This window comes from Onychostruthus taczanowskii, unplaced genomic scaffold, assembly GCF_017590055.1.
Source record: "Onychostruthus taczanowskii isolate IOZ18803 unplaced genomic scaffold, ASM1759005v1 scaffold46, whole genome shotgun sequence".
In the NCBI taxonomy this organism is placed as follows: Eukaryota; Metazoa; Chordata; class Aves; order Passeriformes; family Passeridae; genus Onychostruthus; species Onychostruthus taczanowskii.
Window position 1 is genome coordinate 4,817,447 of NW_024502125.1, and position 24,758 is coordinate 4,842,204.

The following is a 24,758-nucleotide window of genomic DNA, read 5'->3' on the forward strand; positions in this document are numbered from 1 at the left end:
CAGCTGCGGCGAGCCCAGAGCAGCGGCCCCGCCGCCACGGGGCTGCGGAGCTGCCGGCGCGGCGAGGAGCGCCCCGGGGACGCGGCACCACTGGTGCCAGGCGCTGCCGGCCGCCATGGGGTAAGGATGTCGCGGGGGCCGCCGGGCTGGTGCCGGGGCTGGGGGTGGGAGCGGCCGCCCGCGGAGCTGTGGGCGCTGCTGGGTGCGCACGGAGTCGAGGGGTCTCACTGGCGGGGTGCGCCAGCGGCAGGAATCCTGCTGCAGTCGGTGCCGTGCATCAGCCCGTTGAGGGGAGAGCCGTGCGAGCCGTGAGGGGCGCACCGCGAACTGCAGAGGTTTGCCTCCGCCGTAGCCACATCGGAATTCTGGAGGAGCCGTCTCGGCTCCCAGTTCCTCAATGTAAGGATCTTTCCCGGGTGGTTAGGTGATGTTCCGTCCTGAAAACGGCTGCTTTAAACTCGGTGCGCTAGGGTGAAATTCCAGAACAGGGAAGACTCGCTTTCACTCTTCTGGAGTCTTCAGAGAATATCGAACTACGTGGGAATTTCTCAATAAATTGAAGGCTCTGAGGAACTCGGCTTCACAGCAGGTTCCCTAGTAAACTGGAGAATCCACTTGACAGCTTAACGAAATTAGAAGGAATAAAATCTATAAAATTGGTCAGATCTCATACAAATTGGTAGATAAAAATGTGACATAGATACCTATGAAAACTTTCCACAGTCATATCCTTAGGAATTTGTATAGTGATTTGAAAAAAATAATCCACGCTACTGGACTTGTCTGATAGTGGAATGGAAACTCATCCGTGTTCCAAAGCAACAGAAACCTGATCTGGCAGTATGATCTGGCAAACTGCAAGGTAGAGGCAGTCTACAAAAGTTACAAATTATGTCCTTTGTATTTTGGTAACTTAGGAATTCAGATGTGAAATTGGCATATTACTATGGGAGTTACAGGTGTCTCCTCAAGCTGTTTAGGACGTTTGAATTCTTCAATTTATTAACTTCCTTGCATATGTGGTGATAACAGCTGCGTCCTTGTCTCTGTGCAATCACTGGGGGTCACAGGTCAAGATGTAGGAAGGAATGACTCCTTTCTTCTTAGGCTGGTTTTTATTTTTCTGTTGTCTTCTCTTCCATTAAAAAATTCGAACAGAATAAACCCAAACTTGCAACTGTCTGCATATCCAAGAAAATGTTGTTTCTGCCAAAAGTCTAAATGATATGATTTTTTTTTGATATATACTTAAAATTGCTAATCACACACATGATTATGTAGAATTAAAATAATGGAAACCTTCTCATTGATTTAAAATCAATACTATGTTTATAGATATTTGGGTTAAGCATATCATATTACAAATCCACTGAACTGTTGAGCAAACATTTTGTCTCCAGAACTCCAGCTCTCCTAGTGTTTTAGTTTCATAGCTTCTTAATAAACACTACAAATCCCTATATGTAGAGAGCTGAAATAATTTTTAAAAACACAATTGTTGGTGCGATGACTTGAGTAGTATCTTGGCACATTAAGGTCAAGAACACTAAATTTGCTAGCAAATATTTTAAAGACATTTTAGACAGTATGCTTTGGGGTATTGCAGTATAGAATTCCCTTACAGACCATCTTCTAACAAGGAGGACAAACCCTGAAATGTAGGTATGTGTTACTGATAAGCCCACATCTCTGCAAATCTGAGTGGGCACACCCAGGTCAGGGCCAGCACCTACTTAGTGCAACTATGGTTAAGTATAGACATCTGTTACTGTTCAGAGCAGAGGTCTTGATTTGGTAGCTGTTTTGAATTCATTTCTAAATGCAAGTACCCATGGATTTCAGAGTATTTCTAAACCAAGATGCACTAGGCTTTTAATTCAACAGTTGATACTCTATACTCTACTAAAAATTGGGAGTTCTAGAAGCAAGTTGCAAAATCATTGATAATTCAATGTACCTAGGTCACATTGGTCTGTGTGTTATATTCAGTATTTAATGGGTACTGGTATGCTATGTGAGCTTGTAGACTGATTTTGTAGTACCTGGCTGGTGCAGAGCTCATCTATTTCAATGGTTAGAGCACAGAAAACTTGGGAGAGGGAAGTTGGCTTGCCAAACCAGCAGGGGTTTTCTTAGTCTAGTTACATATAATGAAGAATTCACTGTTCTGCTGTGCAATGTTCGGCACATGCAATGCCATCAGGGAAGCCAGGTAATTATGCATTGGGTGTGTGGTGGAAACCAACTGGTGAGTAACTGGGCTTTGGGCCAGTGCTGCTCTTAAACATTTTTTCTGAGAAACTTGAAACTAGAGAAAGGTAGAGTAGTTCAGGACACTTTCTTATTGCTGTATCCTTTCATCTCGCAGGAGGTAAGTGTATCAAGCCCTGTGGATTGTAGGCCAGACACACAGGATGTCCTTTCTTGTTTCTCTGTCAGTCTGTCTCACTTCTCCCAGTTCCTCATTCCTGTTGCATAAAAACAAATTATTATCAATAGTTACTGTTGAATGATATAATTGTGGACAACCTTTTGTTGGATTGACCACATACAACATAATATTCTTTACCAGAGAAACTCATGTTCTGTCCTAGTTGACAACATGTATTCATGTGTTCATTGCCAGTATTGCACAATCAGTCTTTTTTGAACAGGAGTCTGATTCCATTAAAAATCCTCAAATAACAGCTCTAAAGCATACTCAGGATTTATATTGGCAGCTTAGGCTGTTGTATGCGTTGACTAGGTACGTACTGTGTTTCCACTTGGAGCCACTGCTGTATTTTTCTTGTTGCTGATACTGCTTGTACTTCGATCTGTGAACAGGGGAAGCAGAGACAGGGATGCAGTTGTTGTTTAGACTAGAACAAATACACTTCTTTACAGACACAATGGGGAAGCTGCACCGCTGTGAATACTGGTAGGGATGCAGAAATTGATGACCTATTAAACAGTATATCTAGTATTAATTCTTGATTTATTGATGTGTAGTCTTTCCATAACTACTTCACATGATGGCCTTTACATGACGGCTGTGGACAAATGTCTAAATTTGCTACTTGCTTCTCCCATAGTTCATGCTGAATTATAAGGAATTACAAGGTAAAAGCTTCTGGAAGATTTGCTCATCTCTGTCATGTCACAGTGTCTTTATAAAGGCTTCATCTTCAGTTTTGTTGGACTATATTTAGTATGTTATCCTCATAAAGGTAGTTATGATACATGTCAGTTTGAGATGGCAGAATTAGAATACTAGGGTTCTTAAGTTGGCTGGAGAATATTGAGAAAGATTAGTATTTTATGGTATACTTGTTAGTGCTGCACTTGCCTAGAAATAAGTATTTTAATTTTTGGTGGTCTGCAGTTTGCTGATCCACTCCTAGATCTTACTCTATTTGAAGTATGTGCAGTTAGTTGAACATATTTCTTTAAACAAGACAAACTATAGTCTTGTACTGAAATGTTTGTTTTCTTTCTGTATATGGGTAACAAGACGTGAACACTGTAAAGCACTTGGGACCCAGAAGAATTATTGATCATTGAATTTGTCCAGACTCATATTCTTTAACCTGTTTTCCTCCCACAAGGCTTAACGGTAGCGTTGCCTGGACTTTGTTTTAGCAATACTTCCATCAGCTGTGCTCCACAGAAATACTTCAGATAGAGCGAAAGGCGTAGCTTCTTGGCTGTAGTTCAGTGTTACTGCAACTCCTGGCCAGCTTGCTGTCTTGGGTAAAAAAAGATGCTTATTGTGTGAAAGCAATGGCAGCAAAGTAGTTTATGCTGTCTTCTGTGGCAGAATGGAGAATATAACAAGTTAGACAGATAACAAAACTCGATTATCTGTAAAGGATTAGTAACGTATAAATAGTAAAACATATGGCATGTTAGTCAGCCTGAATGGTTAATAAACTACTTTTCAGAGAACAATACGTGTAGACCTCTACCATGCTTAAATTATATTCTGTCACAGTCACTTTATGACTTCAAAACAAGTCTGAGAAATCTGAACCAGATCTTCTGGCCTTGTAAAATATAAATGAGTGTCCTGAGCATCATGAGGGGATGATTGCTGGTCTAGTGAGGGTACTTGTAATGAACTGAGGTTGCAATTGATCTGTTTTGGTACTTCCACTCATTATCAAGATTTTATAGGCCAACCCTTGTGGAAAAATCCTACTTCTGAAAATAAACATTTAAGTCCTTCCAATTAATTATGTTGAGATTGTTTTTATTCTCATTTATTCTCATTACATTTCCTCTCAAGGCAAGCATCAGATGTGTGTGTTATGTGTGTTCTTGTGATTTCTTTTCTGAAACAGCATTTGCTCTACCATAGTTACCATTATCTTTGCACGACTCAACTAGATGTTGAGCCAGTGTCTAAGGAAATGCAGAGTCTTGAAGCCACAGAGGTTGCAATGGCATATAATTCTGTAGCAGATCAGCACTTCTAATTGGGGAAGGCAATGACACTTAACTAGAGCTGAGCAAAGTATTTCTGCCTGCTAGTTAGTAAAAGTTTTAAGTTGAATTTAGATATCACTTTTATTGGAATTTTTGTTGCAAAAAAAATTTGTTTTTTATGATTGTGTCATAAAACTGTAATTTCATTAAGGGCTCTTAGCTAATCACTCTTTAAATCATTGCCTTTCAAATCTGTGTCTATGCACTAGTGTACTTCAGAGAAGAGCATTATCATAAGATGTAACACTAATTTACTGGTAGCTTCTCTAGTATAGGTGCCTCAGACATTCTTTTAGTTGAAGCTGTGGTTTTCTGAGGTATTCCAAACCATATAAACAATGCAGATACTTCAGACTAGAACTTAATTTGTCTTCTCCTTTAGATGTCTGTAATTTGGAAGTTGTTGAGGCCTAAAATAATTACCAAGGACCAAGGTCTCTGCTAGTCCAGAGGTTAAAAGTTAAGAGGTGCTTAGCAAGGAAATCAGTGTGGTGTGTTCATACCCAGGCAAGCTGTGACTAGGTCTGGAACGTACCTTGTATGAGTATATGTATATGTGCTTGTGTTTTATCAATGTGCACCTCCTCTGAGACAGTTTTGCACTGGAGAAGACTCTCAGGCTTCCCCATGTGTGTGGTTTTAGTGTTAGTAACAGTTAACTGACAGTGAACAAAGAAACTAAGTAATTCTGTATTATTTAAACTGAAAAAAACCCCAGAGCCCACCTCTTCTTTTTTTTTTTTCCTTCTATTTTAAAGATACCATGAAACATGTATTTAAATGCCCTATTTAAAAACCCTACTTAGGTGAAAGCTTTCTGTAAAAAAAAAAAAAAAATTCAAAGAGCATGTTTTCCTGTTCAGGGTTTTGTGCTGTTATTCCTGCAAGGCTTTTTCAGATATATTCAGTCTTAAAGATAAGGTGTAATGGGTGTTGAAAGCATTGCATTATGAAAAGTCTGCTTTTACATCCAGTTTTGATAGTAGACTTCTTTTCCCCTTTCTGTTTCAAGTTTTTTATATTTCCCAAGGCTCAGCTGTGTGAGTTCCACCAAAATTAGTATTGTGTTCAGGACAGAAATATTAGAGGGGAGAAGAGGCTAGAGGGAGCTGTGGGTTTATTCTACCTGGTCCTTGCACTATGTAGTATTGAACTCTGTTTTATCTACACAGAGTCCTGGTAGTGGCATTACTCCATTTGGTGAAGTAATGGAACTGTGTTTCAGTACTATATTGATTTTCTGGAGCTGCATCACAATCATGCTTCTGGCAACAGACTGCACTCTGATACACTTCTTTGATGGCAAGTAGTGATGAACGCCAGTCATCGTTAAAAAATTAGTCTAGGAAAATACTGTTTAAACATGAAATAGATGATGTTGGATTGCCAGATACAAGTATATATTGACATTTCCAGTAACTAGTCATAATTTCTGGTTTTTTAGTTATGATTATTAAGTTAGGTAACTTAAGCAGACTGCATTGCTCGTTTTCTGTAATGGGAGGGAAGAACTTGAAATACATAGCTCCTCTCAGGTTTTTCTTCTTCCTCTACATACATGCAAATGATTCACAGGCACTGTTTTGTTGATGTTTGTGGTTGCGCTCTTTGCAAACATCCTGATTATTAAATTTTCACAGATCTTGCCATCAAATGGTGGGAACCACAGAAGGCAAGCACTGCTTCATCCACTTGTCTGCTACAGCACCAATGTTTGTGCAGTGAGCTATGTCAGTACTGTAACCTGGCTGACTGCAAATACAGGGTTGTGCACAAGGGAAGGGCGACTACAGGTGGGATAGACCTACTTTTTACTGCAGCACTGTCTGTTTACTCTGGGGGGGAATGTTTGAAAAGGTCTGAACTCAGACCTACTCCTGTTGAACTTTGCTCCTCAGTTTTGAAGCTCAGGTCTGGAAAGTTTTTTTGTGACTGTCCACTAGGCTGAATCTCAGCTTATTGAGAAATAGTATTTTTTTCCCCTTTGGATGGTATATTTTGTAGTAAAACAGAACAGCACCACAGCCAAACCCAAACAAACAAACTCACTATGCCCAACGATAATAGGTTATATTGCTGGGTATAGATTTTGGGTTTTTAAAGTGCTTTTAAATTACTTACTGTGTAAATAGTATGCTGTAGTCTTGGATCTATGGTTAATCTTTAATATCTTCTTGTAATAGGACATATGATGAGATCTTCCTGAGTTTTGAAAACTGAAGAATAAGCTTTAAATGGTCAACACCTTACAGTGAAGTGTTGATAAAATAAATAATTCTTTGGCATGTATTCTCACAATTCTTAGACCTACTTCTTAGGCCTGTTCATTTCCAACAGACTGCTAGCCCTAGCTTGTCTGTACAAAATTCTGAAAGAATGTATTGTGTGATATTGGAACAAATGCTGTTTTCTCCACTGTGACTTACTGTGGAGTACACAGCCATGGCAAGTATCTTAGGGTACTTCTCATGCTAACAAAAATAAGCATATGCAATAATAAGTGCTGTGTTTCTCTGTTGTCAAATGGCTGTATGCAGTAAACTGGGATCCTAAGCAGATATTCAGGTGATTCACTTTAACCCTTGCTTTTGCACTGCTTGGGTTTTTCACTGACTGTGTGTGACTAAAAGAGTTAACCTGCAATTAGACAGGAACTTCAACTTCTGTTGAATTTAATTTAATTTCAGCTTCTAGATACTAATTTCCAAGTACTTTTTCAACATTCAAGTGCAAGTCCCTTTTCTACATCTAGACATGTGGAGGAACTGACTTTTACTAGGTAACAATTAGCAGTGCTTGGGAATAGGTCATGTCCTGCAATTTCAGTCTTGGGTATTTGTGGTTCTTAGAAGTACTGCAGAGCTCAGATGGTATGTCTGGCTACATATGATAGTAAAACTCAAAGGATCTTTGAGAAGTTTTCATAAAAAAGACACCAGTGCTGAAGTACGTGATTAAAAAATGTTCTGTTTTGGCTGAATTTTGTGAAACAAGCACTGAACACTAGACTCCCTAAGATAACCTCATATCTGAATGTAAATGCTGCCCATGTCTCTTACAATGGATCTTAATGGGCCACTTGAGATCTGAAGTAGTTTTTACTGAGACTTATGTATTTGGTGAGCTTAAATGTGACATAGAAGTTTAAAAAAGAAACAACAACAAAACTTTTGTCCACATTAATTATAGTTTTTAAAATCATACTGCAACAAAAGCTAGAGTAGTTCTATTCCTGAGATGGAATGATGACAAGTATTATAGGGTCCTTTTCAATATGCCACTTTTATTGTTAGCAGAACTGGAGACTTAATATTATTCTGGGGTGAAGTTCTTAGACAAAGAAAGGCAATCTGCATCTTCTTTAATTGTTCTTACAAAGAACAATTTCACTTGGCATTAAAATATATTTAGAGTCCTTTTCTTCTCCTTAGTAACAACGGCAAATCCAACATTCAAAGGATACTGCTGGTCGTGAGTGCTCAGAGATGGACATGGTAGTCTTCAAATCACTTGCACTAAATCAGCTTTTACAGATAGAATTCACATCTAAATCTTGCAAAGGTTGCCTTCTGCTTCACCATCATGTTTGTCTTTTTGTCTTAGTACTTCTGCCACTGGCTAATGTTTTTCTAAAACTGAAGAATTTGCTTATTCGTGGCACCTTACATTATTTTTTCTTATATCTATACTGTTCATCTTCCTGAAGAACTGTTACTCTTCATTTGCTTGTAACACTGGAAAAATTTTTGCAGTTAACTATGGTATGAGTACTTCCTGCTCACGGCATTCTATTTACTATATTAACCAGTCTGTAAACGCAAAACCTGTTAGTGGGTGGGAAATAGCAGTTTCTGCTACATGGACTAATATTTGATGCTTCAGTTAAGCCTCTTTTGGACATAACCTTGGGATCACCTAAGTGCTCCAGTTTGGGAAGACTATACCACTTTTAACATACAGCTTTAAAATGTTTTTAAATGCAGCTTTCTTTAAAACTGACTTTGCAATGCAAGCATTCTGTAAGTAGCTAATGAACCTGCTTGGTTTTGGCCACTGTTTATTTCATTGATACAGAAACACTAGGGCTTGGTTTCTTACATTTAAAATCTGTGCTGATATTTAAGCACAGGCGGGAGTGAAGGAGGCTTTTCTAGTTCTTGTTTCACACATAGGTTTTGAAGGCATGGAACCCTACCAGCTCATTCAGGTATCATGTAAGGAAAATTGTTAATAAAAAAAAAATTCATGCTAAAATAACTAGCTCTTAACAAACACCAGTTCTTGCTTTTTGATTAGATGCTTCTTAACTGTAGTAGCATGCATTTGTTGCTGAATATTTTTATTGAGCTGGTAAATATAGGCCTCTAAAATAGGTAATTGGAGCCAAAACTTCTGCACAAACTGTATGGTATCTTTTTTTTTAATTTATTTTTTTTATTTATTTTTTTTTTTCCCCCTCAGTTTGTCAAAATGCTAAGCAATGTTCTGAGACCTGATTTTTTAAAATTATTTTCATCTGAGTGAAGCCCTGACGCCCACCTGCTATCTTGAGTTTAGAACTAAGGTCATCATAAGTGCCTTTCAGAATTATAAGCTAAATTTTGAAGTGCTGTTTGCAGAGTGGTTGCTAATCTAATTCCAGTACAACACATAACACTTTGTCTTTACCAGCCTCCACTAGCACAATCAAAGGAAGTGCATGAGCTGTCAGTGAGAAAGTGTTTCTTGACATTATTTCAGTAGCAACACCTATGCTGTGGCTAGTACTGATGCTGTTTTGTGTTTCCAGAACTGTCATCTTCACAGAATCAAAGAATGGGAAAAATAGGAAGGGACCACAGTGGGTCAGGTTGTCCAACCTCCAAGCTCAAGCAGGGTCATCCCAGAGCACATTTCACAGGGTTGCATCTGGACGGTTCTTGAATATCTCTATCTAGTGAGGGAGACTCCACACCTTCTCTAGGCAATCTGTTCCAGTGCTCAGTCACTGCACAGTAAAGAAATTTTTCCTCATGTCCAGGTAGAACTTCCTATGCATCAGTGTCTGCCGATTGCCTCTTGTTGAATTGCTTGGCACCTCTGAGAAGATGGTCCACCACTGGTCCATTGTCTTGACACCCTTCCTTCCAATACTTGTATACACTGATAAGATGCCCTCTCAGTTGTTTCTTCTTAATGTTGAACAGCCCCAGCTCCCTCAGCCTTTCATCATAAGAGAGATGCTCCAGACCCCTCATCATCTCTGTGGCCTCTGCTGAGGAGGAACTCCATGTTTCTGTTGCCGTGAGGAGCCCAGAACTGGACAGAGCACTCCAGGTGAGGCCTCAGCAGTACAAGGGCCAGATGACCTTTCATAACTTGCTCTTCCATTGCGTGGCAATGCTCTTCCTATTGTCCCCAGGATACCACTGGCATTCTTGGCCACAAGGAACACGCTGCTGGCTCATGGACAGCTTGTTGTCCACCAGGACCCCCAGGTCCTTCTCCACAGAGCTGCTCCCCAGCAGGTCAGCCCCAGGCTGTGCTGGTGCCTGGGGTTGTTCCTCCCCAGGTGCAGGACACTGCACTTGCGCTTGCTGAATTTCAGATGGTTCTTCTCTACCTGTCTTTCCATCCTGTCAGGGTCCTTCTGAAGGCTTGCACAAAATTTGGAGGTGTCAGTCATTCCTCCCAGCATAGTATCATAACTGAATTTGCTGAGGGGAAATCTGCCCCTTTTTATAGGTCAAGGATGAGCAAGTTAAACATTTAGAGTCCACTGTTGAACCTGGGGGACACCACTAGGGACAGGCCTCCAACTTTGCCACTGATTTTGATCCCCTGAGATCTGCTATTCAGCCAGATCTCAATCAGCTTCACTGTCCACTCATTCAGTCCACACTTCCTGAATTTCTGAATGAGGATGTTGCAAGCAATGGTGTCACAAGCCTTGCCCAAGTCAAGTAGACAGTATTGACTGCTCTCCCCTCATGAGCTGCTTATCAGTGGAATGAACAGCTTAGTTCAGGTGTGGCTGTCCTTCTCTGCCTGTTGAGGTTCATCCCCATGGCACAGCACTCCGCTAAGTGCTTCCCTGACTGACGCTTACTATGCAAACCTGCCTGACTTTTCCCTCATCAGCCACTGTAGTGGGCTGTGCAGAGGACTCTTTGCTCGGTGTGTGTTCATACTAGTATATTTAAAAATGGATTTTGCCCTTTATCATTATTTTGTATCTCATTACAGTGGGAGGTTGCCTGACAGTGCGAAGCATGTCGTTAGGAGAGACAGCATTTGGAGACATCTTTGGAATACCTTCAGTGATCCAATGAGCAAACTGCATTACCTATCAGGAATGATATTTGGGTGTCTCAGAATGTTTGGCATAAGTGTGCTGTGAACAATCAGGGAAACAGACCTGGGACTCCCTGTTACAGGTCAATATAGGTTCAACCACTGCATCCAAAATTCAATAGTGTTTACTGGGCTGTAAGTTATCAGGAGGGAGAAAGTTGCTGGCATGGTAATAATATGCTGAAAGTTAATTAAAGAGTCTTTCTAGTTCCTGTAGTGCTCAATGAGTGATTCAAATTTATTTGTTATTTATGAATGTAAAATTAATTTGTTTACCTTTCTAGCAGTCTAATTCAGTTCCTTGATACAAACCAAATGATCCAGTTCTCATCTTTTGATGTGGAACAGTGATTTTTTTTTTTCCTTTGAAACTCAACATGCAGGTGTAGCACTCTGGTTGGGATTGCAAATTGTTTGAAGATCAAGTACTGGTGATGAAATGCGTGTCTATTCAGCCCCTTCTTATGTCACTTCTGATACTTCCATTGGTGCTGGTGGAGGCATGAGTTCAGCTTTGTGGTGTCTGCAGTCAAAATGTGGTAGTGCCAGTAGTTTATTTCAGGGTGTTTATTTTTGAGGGTTAAGTGCAAAAGCTCTTAAAACTGTTAACTGACGAATTCTTAATGTCAAATATATTGTTTGTGGATTTTAAGCTAGAAGTGAAAGGCGTGACTAGTGCCAGGCCCACTTAAAGAAAAAGTTTTTTCACATGGAGAAAACATATCAAAATTAATAACCTGGAGATGTTGAAAAAGATGGAGTGGATGTGGTTGATTGGGTGAGAAGTGGTGAGGAGGTGTGATTGTTTCTGTATGAAGGTCTACAGAGAAGCAAAATGGAAGTTTAGAGCTAATAAGGAGATGAATTAAAGCTATTAAAAAGCAAAGAGAATTTGGTAAAGACTGTGGTGCCAAATGAGGAAACCTCATTTTAGTACAGACATATCTTTGAGACAAATTCCAAATGTGGAATAATAAACAAGGAGAATATGTATTCCTTGGGTTTTTTGCTGTTAACAAATTGCCAAGACATCTAGTCTTAATAATAACAAAATTATGACTAGTATTATTTTAGTATTGTCTCTCAAAGTCAAAGATGATTAGAAAAACAGCAGTTAGACTAATTTTTCAATAGTATCACTGTTTACCATATAATTGCCGTTTATCTCAATGGAAACATATTGTGACTTGATTCTGTGATTTTGTATTTCTTCTATTATTTTCTAGATTCCAGAATTCTCATCAGTCTATTGTCAAAAGCTTCAGCTTTGCCACTTTGCTCCATAGCTGTAAAATACAGCCATCAGAACAGAAATTCTTGTCTAGGCAATGATGAGACTTGATGGAGCATGCAAAATCACACTGAATGTCAAGTCAGAAAATACTGTGTTTACATTGTTTATTGAACTCTGCTGTATTTTATGGAATCTAAGAGGATGTGGGATTGCCACTCTTATTATTTCAATGATTTACATAGCTTCATGTCCTAGTGCCATCCCTCTGTTCTTCCTTCATACTGCACTACCTGTGCATGATGACACTTGTCAGCGCTGCTGAAGGATTTTATTACAGCTGCTAAATTGATCTAACCAAACTTTAGAACAGAGGGTGTTGATTTACAGACAGTCTTAAGCTTTCATGTCAGGACAGTGAGGAGTTGCAGTCTGTCGGTTTTCTGAATCTGCTGCTCTGGGTGGCATTTCTACCAGTGTTGTTGTATGACCCTTAAATCCCACTGACCACTGTGATTAACACCAAAGACCTGGCATGGTGCTGTGTCTATCTCTGCCTCAGCAAGAGCACCTAAGTAGCCCATGCAATTTGGCTTAATTCTCACCTTGTTTAGTCGGCATCAATTGGTCTAATTAGTTACTTGTGAGTGGCATAAACAGCCCTTATTACAAGCTGAAAATTGTTTTGCAAAGGAAACTACTGAACTTCAGATCTTCAAGAATCCATAAATTAATTTGAGTGTGTTTGTGAAATGTGAAAAGGAAAACATGCAGGTCATGAATAGGCTTGCATTCTGGAGGTTGCAGAGATTGAAAATTATGTTCCACCTGGAGCCTTCTCCGTCATTTTCCTCATCCTTCTCCATGCTCCTGGAAAGGAGACTGCTGCTGCACCTGCTTGTAAAGCAGTACATGAACTCCTGCTTCACTAGCAGAGTCTCTGGATCCCAAAGCAACTTTGTGCTCTTGCTCCCTCTGCTTCTATTATTTGGAGATCTGTGCTTGTACTACTGGTCTAAGGGGTTTCTTTATTTTTTTCTCTTCTGGTTTTTTTTTCCCCTTTAAATTGTAGCTCTTGTAATGGTTCTGAAGACTATAGATATTGTTCCTGAGGACCATGTAAAAAATCTAGAAATATAAAATATATAGAAATAAAAAATATAGAAAATATCTATTCATTTAAGCTCAAGAAAACTGGTGGTGCAGGAAGACAGGAAACTATAACTTAATTGTTGCATGACTATGCAATAAAGTACTGTGTGAAATAACAGTAGAAATTCAAGCTAAGCAGTTAAACTACTTAATATTCTCCCTTAAGATATTTACATGAGTTCTCTAAGAATAGTCTGACTGTCAGAACTCCATTGCAGGGAGATTTTAGATAAAGATTGCAAAGGAAAAATTGTCTCTGTACAGAGAGTATCAAGGAACTAGGGGAAGTAACTAGAGAGCCTGATTGTGGATTGCTTTCAGGCCTTTCTAAATTATTTCTTCCTTTCCACTTTCTTCTCTTTTCTGCTTGTGTTGCAGGTGTGGCTAAGTTGGATTTCCGTGCTGTAGAGTGGAGAGAAACGAATATTTTTAGACCATTCATTGCCTGCTTGTTTCTTATTCCAGATGCAGCATAGCTTAGCTTAATGTATGTAGGGGCTGTTGTAGGAATGTTAATATCTAGACTTCTTTCAGAAATATCTCATTACACTGTTATTTCAGGATTCTTTATTCATAGACTAGAACCTGACATTAAGTTGGGGGTTTTTTGTTTACGTCTGATAAATACTTTTAGTGACTAGATGTGGAAAATAGCTGTACATCTTAAAATTAATTGTCTAGTTCTAGTGAGAGAACTCCTCTCTTGGCTTCCTGACAAGACTTTTCACACAGAGCAAAATTCAAGAAGAAATTACAATTTTTTAGTGTAAAGATTTCTTAGTATTTTCACTGTAGATAAATATATATTCTAAAATTCAACCTAACATAGTTTAGCTGCTCTTGAGTCATTAAAAGCTAATGGTTAGTTCTATCCAATTTTGTAATTAAAACAAATTTAAGGTAAACATTTATTCAGATACCTTTGTCCACTTTCTTGCACAATTTAGAGGAATAATCACTTAGGTACCTAGAAAAATTATGAAGATACGTATACCTATATTCTTGGAATAAATTACTAAACTGAAGTGAGAGCTTTAGGAAGATAAATGTGAGTATTTGATAATACACTTCTTATTACCTGATTTGATTCCCAGAACTCTCCCTTGATTTCTGCTATGAAAATGAGCTTTTCAAGGTTGAGTGGAAGGACAAAAAAAGGAAAACCTTAGAGAAATGGACTATCATTCAGCTGTGGGAGTAACTTTCACAGTCAGTGATAAATTATCTCTGTGAATGTTTCCTGCAACACTTCAGCTGGTTGCTTACCTGCTGAACTTGAGCAGCATACAATAACAGCATATGGGGCATTGGAGAACAGGCATTTAAGACAAACCCAGAGAATTGCAGAAGTGAAAACAAATCCAGTGATCCAGTGTTTATTTTCCTTCTTAAAAAAAAAAAAAAAATCAGTTTAACACTGCACTATACATAACATACAGGTAGCTTTATTAATCTTTAGTGTAAACAGCTCCATGTTCATTTTTTGGTCATTATACCAAAAATTTAAAAGTTTTTTGGGAATTTTTCTTTGTTGTACTATATAAGCCTTAATTTTAAGTACTGGGCACTGATTTGTCCTCAGCTTTGCAACTCTGCCACCTTTCATGCTGTTGATGTTACTAAATTTGTGAGACTGTAATGCCTGTACTGTCCTACAACTCAATGTAAATCTGTGCTGTGGAAAAAGCGCTTTACTCTTCTAAAGTTTACTAAGATCCTTCATGAGTCCCTTACGAATGGTAAGCTCAGATGGAAGAGGAATGAGGTTAGGTAAACTTTCTCATTTGTCTTCATGTTTGTTCAGTAGCAAGAGCTATATCTTCCAGGATATGGTAATCCTAACTCTTGGGATGTCATGTGATGGCAACACATTTTACACTGTCAGTGGTTGTTTTACAGTGCCTGTTTGTATGAAACTCTCCTACCTCTTTTCTTTCCCTTCCTTCTCTGGAAGGTACCATGTGTGGGCTTCCTGAGCATTTGGTTGAGATTGGCACATACACAGTCATCCATTTGTTCCCCAAACAGACTATTTTATAGGATTGCATACCTGTGAATTGTAGGATTGTTAAGGTTGGAAAAGACCTGTAAGATCACAAAGTCCAACAATTAGCCTAGAACCAGCACAATGGTCACCACTAAAACACGTCCTCAAGTGCCATATCCACTTCCAGAAGTGATGACTCCACTACTTCCCTGGGCACTCTGCTTGATAACCCTTACCATAAATAATTTTTTTCTTAATACATACTCTAAACCTCCCCTGGTGCAAATTGAGGCTATTTCCTCTCGTCCCATCACTTTTTACCTAGGAGAAGAGACTGACCCCCACCTGGCCTGGCTACCACCTCCTTTGAGATAGTGGTAGCCAGTGACAAGGTCTCCCCTCAGTCTCTTTGTTTCTTCAGGCTATATCCCCCCAGCTGCCTCAGCTGCTCCTCATATGACTTGTGCTCCAGTCCCTTCACCCTCTATGTTACCTTTCTGAAGACGCCATCCACCTTAGCAGATGTGCCAAAGTGTTACCAAAAGGAATTGAAATATTTTAAGTTACGTGCTTTCCTGACTTGTCTGCTGTGTAATATAAAACTTCTATTAATCAATGCAATAATTACAAATAAACAGTTTTTCTGCTAATGGAAGTCCATAATAACTGACTTAAGCAGAGTTCTGTCTGCTCATAGGCATCAAATTTAACCTGGTTTGTATAAAACTATATTCTTTGCATTTAGCTGTATAAATACATATTTTGTATATACTTCTTAGCCCACAGTAAAATGTTTCAAGGTTGTTGTTTGGATTTTTTATTAGTTTTTTTTTTTTTCCTTTTCAAAATGTGAGTGTTAAGGTATGTAAATAGAATGCAACTTTTCCTTCTGTTTGTCCATATAGCTCACAGATTTTCACTAGTCTTTATAGAGGCACTGACATTTCAAAGATAATAGACTTCTGGTAATCACTAAATTATTTTCTGCTGAATTCCTATACCTTATGTCTCTTTAAGTGATGTGCAATATCCTACTTCAAGCTGAAACAAATTGGTTAAAACTTCAGGTTCTTGTAAATGTAATGGACAGTATGTAATTATGTTTGTGGCTAAGGTAAATGTATTTTTTACTTAACCTAACAGATTTAGTGAAAGTCTCTAGATAATTTTTCTCCCCTCAAATCCTGAAAAATGGCAGTTATTACTTGTGATGCTATGCTAACTCCTAAGTGCTTAAAAAATCTAATACTAAAAGCTGATTCTTAAATGGAAACAAAACAGCTTAGAAAATGCTTGAAGGCACTGCCTGTGCAGTGTTACATAGCTACAGAGCACAGTTGTAAAGCTTGTATTTTGGACTTTATAGGTGAATAGGCAGTTACGCATATTAACTGATAACTGTATACAGAAAACAAACTTTTTTGTAGCAACTTTCTAAACATTTGCTGTCTTCAAATAAACCAAAACATAACAGCAAAACCAGGTCTAAGAATGTAGGTGTAGAACTAGATAAACCATTGGTGGGATGGGAGAGATTTTGATTTGGTTACATGATTGTAACTTCCACTTTTTTTGCTATCTCAAAGCTTGTTTTGAGATATGAAAGTTGTTATTGTATATGTACATTGTACATGAAAGTCGTGTGTAAGATAAAAAGCAAAATCTGAAGTCGTAGTCATTAGACAAGTCCTCTGAGTGTGTTTGTTCAACTTCATAATTTTAACCTCAAGATGGTATTGTCAGTTATTTCCTGTCTAGAAAAGGATTACATTTCAGAACAGTTTCCATGCATTGGAAGCCAGTGTTATGCAATACTTTTCCCCAAATGTATACAATTTTTATCAGACTTCAGAGCATTTTATGAACATGGAATATTCCGTGGTTTCCTGTTGCTTTGAACTGTTTGCAGAGCCTGTTGAGTTAGACTCCTTAAACAACACTGACTGTGCTTGGATGCTGTAGTTTATGAACTGGTTTTGACTAGAACTGCACTTTTAATCACTCTCCTAATTTCTTTTCAGGAATCTCTTCTCAAGCTGCTTAGAATAACAAAAGCTTGCTTACAGCTTCAGAAACAAGCTAGGGGAGAATATTTTTAAGCAGGACATTGGGAAAAAGCTGTGAGATTAGTATGCTGACATTTGGAAAAAGCAAGAAGGTCTTCCTCCTCTTCTAAATCAGCAAATGCCATGAAATACCATGTGCAGTGTTCATGTTGTCTGATCTGGGGGGAAATTTCCTTGGATGGCAGCTATTATGGAGGCTTAGAATTCAGTGTATGCAAAATGACCACCTGCAAAACATGCCTACTGTGGGGGTTTGCAGTCCTCAGGACTGTCAGAGACTGTGTGCTGAGCATGCTGTCTGTCATGTGGCAGGGTCTGCTGTGTCCAGGGCTGTAATAGCATGAGAACAGCACACTTTGTGTCCAGCCTTCACCACTCCAGCCAGCTTGGAGTGTGGTTGCACTCCCATTTTGAGCACAGAGATACTGTCCTGTTTTTGTCTGCATGTGGCATTATCTTCCTCTGAAACTGTTTTTATGAAACCTGGTGGATGAAATCTTGCACTGATTACAACAAGAAAAAATCTCCAAGGCACATTTTGTTGGACTTGTTTTGAAAGCAGTCTTGTATGTGGACTCCATGTGCATCAAAGCCAGGAATTCTGGATAATGCACTGGAGTTTGTAAGATCCATGTTGGAGACATAGACGTGGACATGAATCTCATGGAATTTTCACTGTTAAACCTGAGCTGAGTAAGAACATCCCCATCACACATGCTTATTCATTCCTTTTTTGTCTTACTGTTTGGGGAAAATACCTCTGCTGAGAAATTTAAAACTTCCATGTGGCAGGCATTACCTGTGGTTGTTCCTTTTTTTTAAAAACTCAGTTCCCTCATGAGCCACAGTCACTCAGTGTTAGCCTATTTTGGTGTCTGCTTCTGCCTGGAGCTCTTTGCTCCAGCTCTTGCTTAAGAGTCACCACCCATGTCTCTTTTGTCTTCTTCTGCAATCCTGGCCTGTTCTTGTGTCCATACAGGGAAGTTCACCTCATCCTACATAGTGCAGCAGCTCCTCTGCCAAAACACTGTCAATTTAGCTGAGTATGGAGGAGGAAGGGAGGGTTGTATCTAATTTTTAACATGTTTTTTAGCATCATCAACACTCCATAAGGGGAGGCAAGTAGGACATCAAGTAACGTTGTAGAGGTTCATACTTTCTTTTCAGTTGCATTATTGTTTTCAGACTAACTAAGACAATAGAATCCCAGTCTTCAGAAATTGCAGGTTTTATAGCATTCAAGTTAATTTTGGAATCATGGTAAGCAATAGCGTGAGGGAAGAAATATGCAAAAAGAGGTCTTCACCACTAGTGCTGTAGAAGTACCAGACGTTAAAGAATAGTTTGTTTTTTTTTTTAATGAAGCATATATTAATTATGAATTAGCAAAGAAAGTACTTTGTAACCTTCTATACTAACTTAAGCTTCTTTTATGCAATCTTTGATTAGTATAACACTTCTTGTATTGAGCAGTCTGCATTTTTTTTGTAAAGGCTGTGTTAAGGTGTCAAAACGGAAAGAGTGGTTGGAAACTATTCATTTAACTGTTAGTAAACAGGTTTATCTCCTAAGCTGATCACATATCAATGAATGAATTTCTGTATTGATTATGGAAAAGCCTGTTATGTGTGCTTGCTAAAGTGATACTTTTTATGCTTTCTTACTCATCACATTGCTTCTTGGGTCCCGGAGGACTTGGCACTTCTTGTTAGTCTTTGTCTGACCACCGTAATGTTGCAGCCTAAGGCAATTAAGAACAGCAGGATATGAGCCTTAATGTTTTTACATGCCTGAGTGGACATTTCTAATAGTCAAACTGTGTCACTATGGCATTCTTGTTAGTTTGTTTTCTTTTTGTTCAGCATTAGTATATTTCTGGAAAAATGAATTACTTTGCTTTGTAATTAGTGAGAAGTTCTTGCCTTAGTTCCTATTAATGTCTTTAACAAGTACCTTCTGATAATGAAAGAAAAAGAAGAGAAAGGTGAAAGGAGAAGAGAAGAGAGGGAAGAGTAAGAAACTGGTAGGGTGGTTTGGTTTTTTACAGGATTGATTTTTCTTCTTTAAAGATGTTGTTCCTTTCTCAACTTCATATGGAGGGGATGGTGCTGTGCAGGGGCAACAGTTGGATTCAATGATCCTTGAGGATCCCTTCCAACTCAGCTTATCCTGTGATCCTGTGAAAAGTAGAAGACTTATTTTTTATATATAGAAATATATATTATAATTTTTAAAAAACATATTAATTGTTTGACCACCTAGGAAGGCAAAAGAGGAAGCTATCTTCCTATTTAATTAATATTGCTAAAATTAATGTTATTTCAGCTGAATTGATTGAAACTTCCAGACTAGGAGGGCATCTTGTCCTTATGAGGATAATGGAAGAGCAAAACTTTTATGTGAAGATGTATTGGCTGAAGTTACAAATACTTTATATGTTTTGTACATTACGTGTTTCATGTTCACAGGTGTTTTAGGAAATCCAAAATTTAAGTAGTTCTATATAATATGTTGCTAGAGAAAAGTGCAGATGATGTAATTGTGTAGCAGCTTTGAAGGACTTCAGTGGTGCATCAGTGACGGTTCTATAACACATTTAATCCTGTAGATATATAGTGCATAACTTCCATTAGCTTGCAGGAATAATCTTTATGAATGTTCATTGTCAAGTGTCAAAACAGTGGTCTAATTCTAGAGTCATGTGAAGTTTAGTGTCTTTGTCAGAAAAAATATCCTAATTACCCCAATAATCTGGCAAAATCCTGATTTATCCAACTCGTTTAACAAAGGGAGCTATGCTTTTTCCACAGAGCGAAGACAGCTTGTCATTCAGTACAGCTGTTCTTTAAGCATGGAAAGAAAAGACTGTAACTCTAGTTTTATCAGAAGTGATTAAAGAAGTGTAGGTAAGCTTCTTTTATACTGTTCCATACCTAACTGCACTATCTGTGCCAGACCCACACTCTGCCCTGCAAAGTGCTCTGCTTTGTCTTGAGCAGCACTGCTGAGCAATCAACAGGAACATGCAGGCCACCTCATCAAACAAATTGAGGATATATTGGTGGTGCTGTGGAAGGTTTTTGTGATTACAGTGCTGGAGAGCAGCATCTCAGGGCTGAACAATTGACTTTCACTGGCACTCACTTCAGCCATATAGTACTCACTAACTTTTACATATTAAAATCATAACCTGTGGTGTGTTGAAAGTCCCAGTTATGTGATATACTGGGATGTGATGTACTGGAGTGAACTGAGCATCAGTGCTGGTCAAATGCATATTCATTACCCACACATCTACATCTTGGATTCAGTTCTTCTTTGATCTTTCATTAATGTGGTCAGAACCTTTATAGTTTCCTTTCAATGTCAATATTCATCAAAACAGTTGGTAGGCTTCTAAGATTGTTTCTCATTTTTTGATGGGCTCTTTAATTTTCCAGGGTTAAAGAGCTGGTGCATTATGTTAATACGCATCACTTGATATTGGCATATGCTTAACTGGGAGGTAAATTATAAAATAGACCTAATATTGAAGACAACTGAAGTTTAAGTATGATTGAAGAAGTAATTGTAGATATTCAAAAGAGCAAAAAGAATTAGTTTGTTCTGTTAAACAAAAGGCCTATAAATGCTAGTCACCTTTGCATAACATTTGTGTGCAAGAAATTTAGATCAGGAAAACAGGTGTGCAACCTCCTATAGCTTGGGGATTTACAAGGAAAAGATGAATTGATGCTGAGGATACATTTCTGTGGAGAACTAGCATGTGCATTGATCCCATTTTCTTCCCTTCCTTCTTCTTCATCTTTCACTGAAAGTCTGTTTTGCTGTCTCTGATCTATTCTGCATACTTCTGTCATTTCATCCAGCACCCAGCATAGGAGAACACCACGTCTGTCATCTGGTGACCTTCAAGGAATCTTGATTCCCAGCTGAGTAATACAATTCTGCTACTGAAAGCTGCTCTTCTGCTGAGCAATAGAGATATTTCATTGAGTTCACACATACGCCTTTATAGTGAGGTCAAATTAAACCCCTTTGACTACAGGTACCCAAAATTCTGAGGGAATTTGTTTTGGGGAAAAAAAGTGTTAAAAACATACCTCTGAAAATAAAGTGAGGGCAGGTCAAAGGGTATGTTTATTCACACCCTTAAAATGAGAGTCAAAACATCTAAAAAGTTAAATTCAACCCAAAGTTGTGGTATTTAATATCTTTGGAATTTCATGGCAACATTCCTTAAAAATACAGCAATCAGTTTATCATTAAAATTTAGCTAAACTTAAACTGACAACTACAGTATTATAGAAGAGTTTGAATTGGAAGGGACATTAAAGATAATCTAATTCCAACCTGCCTACATGGGCAGGGACACCTTCCACTAGACCAGGTTGCTCAATACCCAATCCAGCCTGGCCCTGAGTGCTTCCAGGGATGGGACAGCGCATCTTCTCTGGGCGGCCTGTTCCAATGTCTCATTCAATGTTCTCATGGTATTGAATTTCCTCCTAATGTCTTATCTAAACCTGACCTCTTTCAGAAGCCATCACCCCTTGTCCTCTCACTGCATGGCCTGGTAAAACAGTCCCTCTACCACTGCTCTTATAATCCGTTAGGTATTGAGAGGCTGCTGTAAGGTCTCCCCAGAGCCTCCTCTTCTCCAGGCTGAACAATTCCAACTTTCTCAGCCTTTCCTGATAGGAGAGGTGTTCTGTCCCTCTGATTATCTTTGTGGCCTCCTCTGGACTCCCTCCAGCAGGTCCATGTCCTTCCTGTGCTGGGCCCCAGAGCTGCTGCAGCCCTGCAGGTGGGGACTCAGTAGAGCAGAGCAGAGGGGCAGAATCCCCTCCCTGGCCCTGCTGCCCACACTGCTCTGGATGCAGCCCAGGACACGTGTGGCTCTCTGGGCTGGGAGTGCCCATGGCTGGGTCATGTCCAGCCTCTCTGCCACCAGCACCCCCAAGTCCTTCTGGGCAGGGCTGCTGATCTGTCCATCCCCAGCCTGTGCTGGTGCCAGGGCTGCTCTGACCCAGCTGCAGCACCTTGCACGTGACCTTGTTAAATCTCATCAGATTCCCATGGGCCCTCTCCTAGAGTTTGTCCAGGTCTCTCTGCATGGTATGCCATCCCTCAGGTGCATCAGCTGTGCCACTCAGCTTGGGGTCAGGAGTAAACTTGCAGAGAGTGCAGTCAGTTCCATTCTCTGTCACTGATGAACATACCAAAACTGATGTCCATTGGGACTCTGAGCCAGTAGTCACTGCCCTCTAGATGCAGTGGTCCAACCAGTTACTTATTCACCAAACTGTTCATCCATTGAACCCATCTCTTCCAATCCAGAGAGAAGTATGTTGTAGGGCATGTGTCAAAGGCTTTACGTAAGTGCAGATACCTGACATCCACAGTCCTCCCCTTGTCTACTGATACAGTCACTCTGTTGTAGAAGGCCATCTTACCAGTATCTTAGTGATATTAAAATGTGTTTAGATTTCTGTGCAATGCTGTGTGTCCTGGTAGTGGTCATGAGGAAAAATGTTGTAAATTGTTAATTATAATACGGGGTTTTTTTGCCTCATATAATTTTATTTGCTAAGCAATTTACAATTTAAAATGTATTTTATACATTATTTAATGCTGGTAAATACCTTTACGACTTCAGGTGTAAAGCTCCAAAGAATGAGAGATTCACAACACATGTTCCTGGCTTAATTAATGTTACTTTTAGAGTAATTGCATTGAATCAACTAGTTCAGATCCAGATTGTGGCATAAAATTGATGGGAATAATCAGAATATTAGAAGATTTTTGGAGAAGAAGTGGACTTGAAGTTATGCACATTCTGTAGTGTGCAGTGTAATGACAGAAATTACACGTGCATTAATGCCATTTAGTTCTAAGGGATAGGTGGGCAGTGAAGAGCTGTGGGGGGATGATGAGATGGTGCTGAATCTCTATGAGAGGTGTTTATCTGACTCCACAACTGGATGCTGATTTTTGCCGTGGAAGACTTGAGTTTTGCTTGCATATGTGTATTAACAAACTTATCTTCTCTATGCAGCGGCACATACAGACGTCATCAGGCAAGGTTTATTGTGTAGAGTAACTTGTGTATATCCAAATGGGCACAAATGGCAGATAGCTTGTGTGCAGTGATAGTAGGTACAGATTAGATTCATGACTTTTTCTCTCTCTCCTTCAGGGAACAACCCATCTTCAGCACCCGAGCTCATGTCTTCCAGATTGACCCAAACACTAAGAAGAACTGGGTTCCCACCAGCAAGCATGCTGTTACTGTGTCCTACTTCTATGACAGCACAAGAAATGTCTACAGGATAATCAGTTTGGATGGCTCAAAGGTAAATTATATTTCAGAAAACCTACTTGTCTGAAGCATTTTTGCTACTATTTTCTAGTTTGATGTTCTCCATGTTTCTTCTCAGATATTTGTATCATTATCTGACCAATGGATTACTGACTTTTTAAAATAGTAACAGTGCCTCATCATATGTTTTAAGTGTTTATTTGTAAATTCTGTTTTCCGTGTAGTTGTGTTGACTTCAATAACTATTGCTGAATTGAAGTGGTGACCTGTGCCTTGGTTAATGCTGTAAGGCTAAAAAGACAGAAAATTGTACAAAAAGTACTCATAGGGTTACAATAACTTGTTTTCATTTCTGTACTCAGACATTTAGCAATATAATTAGCTTCAGCTTTATGAAGGACATCTGTTCAGTGGCCATAATCACTTAGTAAATCCTTTGTTATGTAATCTTCCATTTTTTGCTGTAGAGAAAGTGAGGATTGTCTCCTAATAAAGCCTACCTAATAAATGGTAAGCTTTTATTTAGACTCAGTTTGGTTTTAGTATGGTTTTTTTGTGGGTGTTTTTTTTTTTTGTTTGGTTTGGTTTGGGTTTTTTCTCTATTTTAACTAGAAAGGATATTGTGCTGAGCTGCTCCTCTTGTAAAACATGTCTTAGAAATTAATTTGATGTGCAGAAAATCCTTGACTGCTTCTACCCACATAGCTATAATAACAGTAACTTTTGCAAAGGGTGTAGCAGAAAACTCTACACTAAGGGCATTAAAGATATACAGACTGTAATCAAAAGTTGTGATCCTTTCCAGAGACTTTAATTTGAAGCTTTTGGAAATGCATCAGTTCACAATGATTCGAAATTAAATACTCTGTTAAAAGCATGACAGTATTCATGGAGATTTTATGACTACTTACTGAAAGCTGAAAATTATTACCCTGTATTTTTTTAAATATCCAGAATATTGCCATTTTAAATGTAAAATGCGATTTTTCTATCACAAAGAAGTATATAGAAATCAATCTCATAGTCAAAAATCTCTGCTTGAAGTGACTGAGACTGATATCAGAGCCTACCAGATTTTTTCTTCTTTAAGTCTTACTTTGTTTTTTTTCCTTCTCAGCCAGTCTTCATGAAATGATTCAATTAGTTCTGTCAAATAATAAAAATTACTTTTGAGTCAGTGTTAATGAATAAAGACACTGG

At 38.9% G+C, this 24,758-nt stretch overlaps 1 protein-coding gene across 2 annotated transcripts in view; it reads left to right on the plus strand.

Moving 5' to 3' along the window:
- The first annotated feature begins 6 nt into the window (after positions 1-6).
- Positions 7-24,758, plus strand: part of HOMER1 (homer scaffold protein 1) — an 88,424-nt gene continuing 63,672 nt past the window's right edge. For both annotated transcript variants that reach the window (XM_041414683.1, XM_041414684.1), the window contains exons 1-2: positions 7-120; positions 23,436-23,592. In XM_041414683.1, coding sequence (XP_041270617.1) covers positions 116-120; positions 23,436-23,592 — 162 coding nt within the window. In that variant the 5' untranslated portion in view covers positions 7-115. The remainder of the gene's footprint in view (positions 121-23,435; positions 23,593-24,758) is intronic.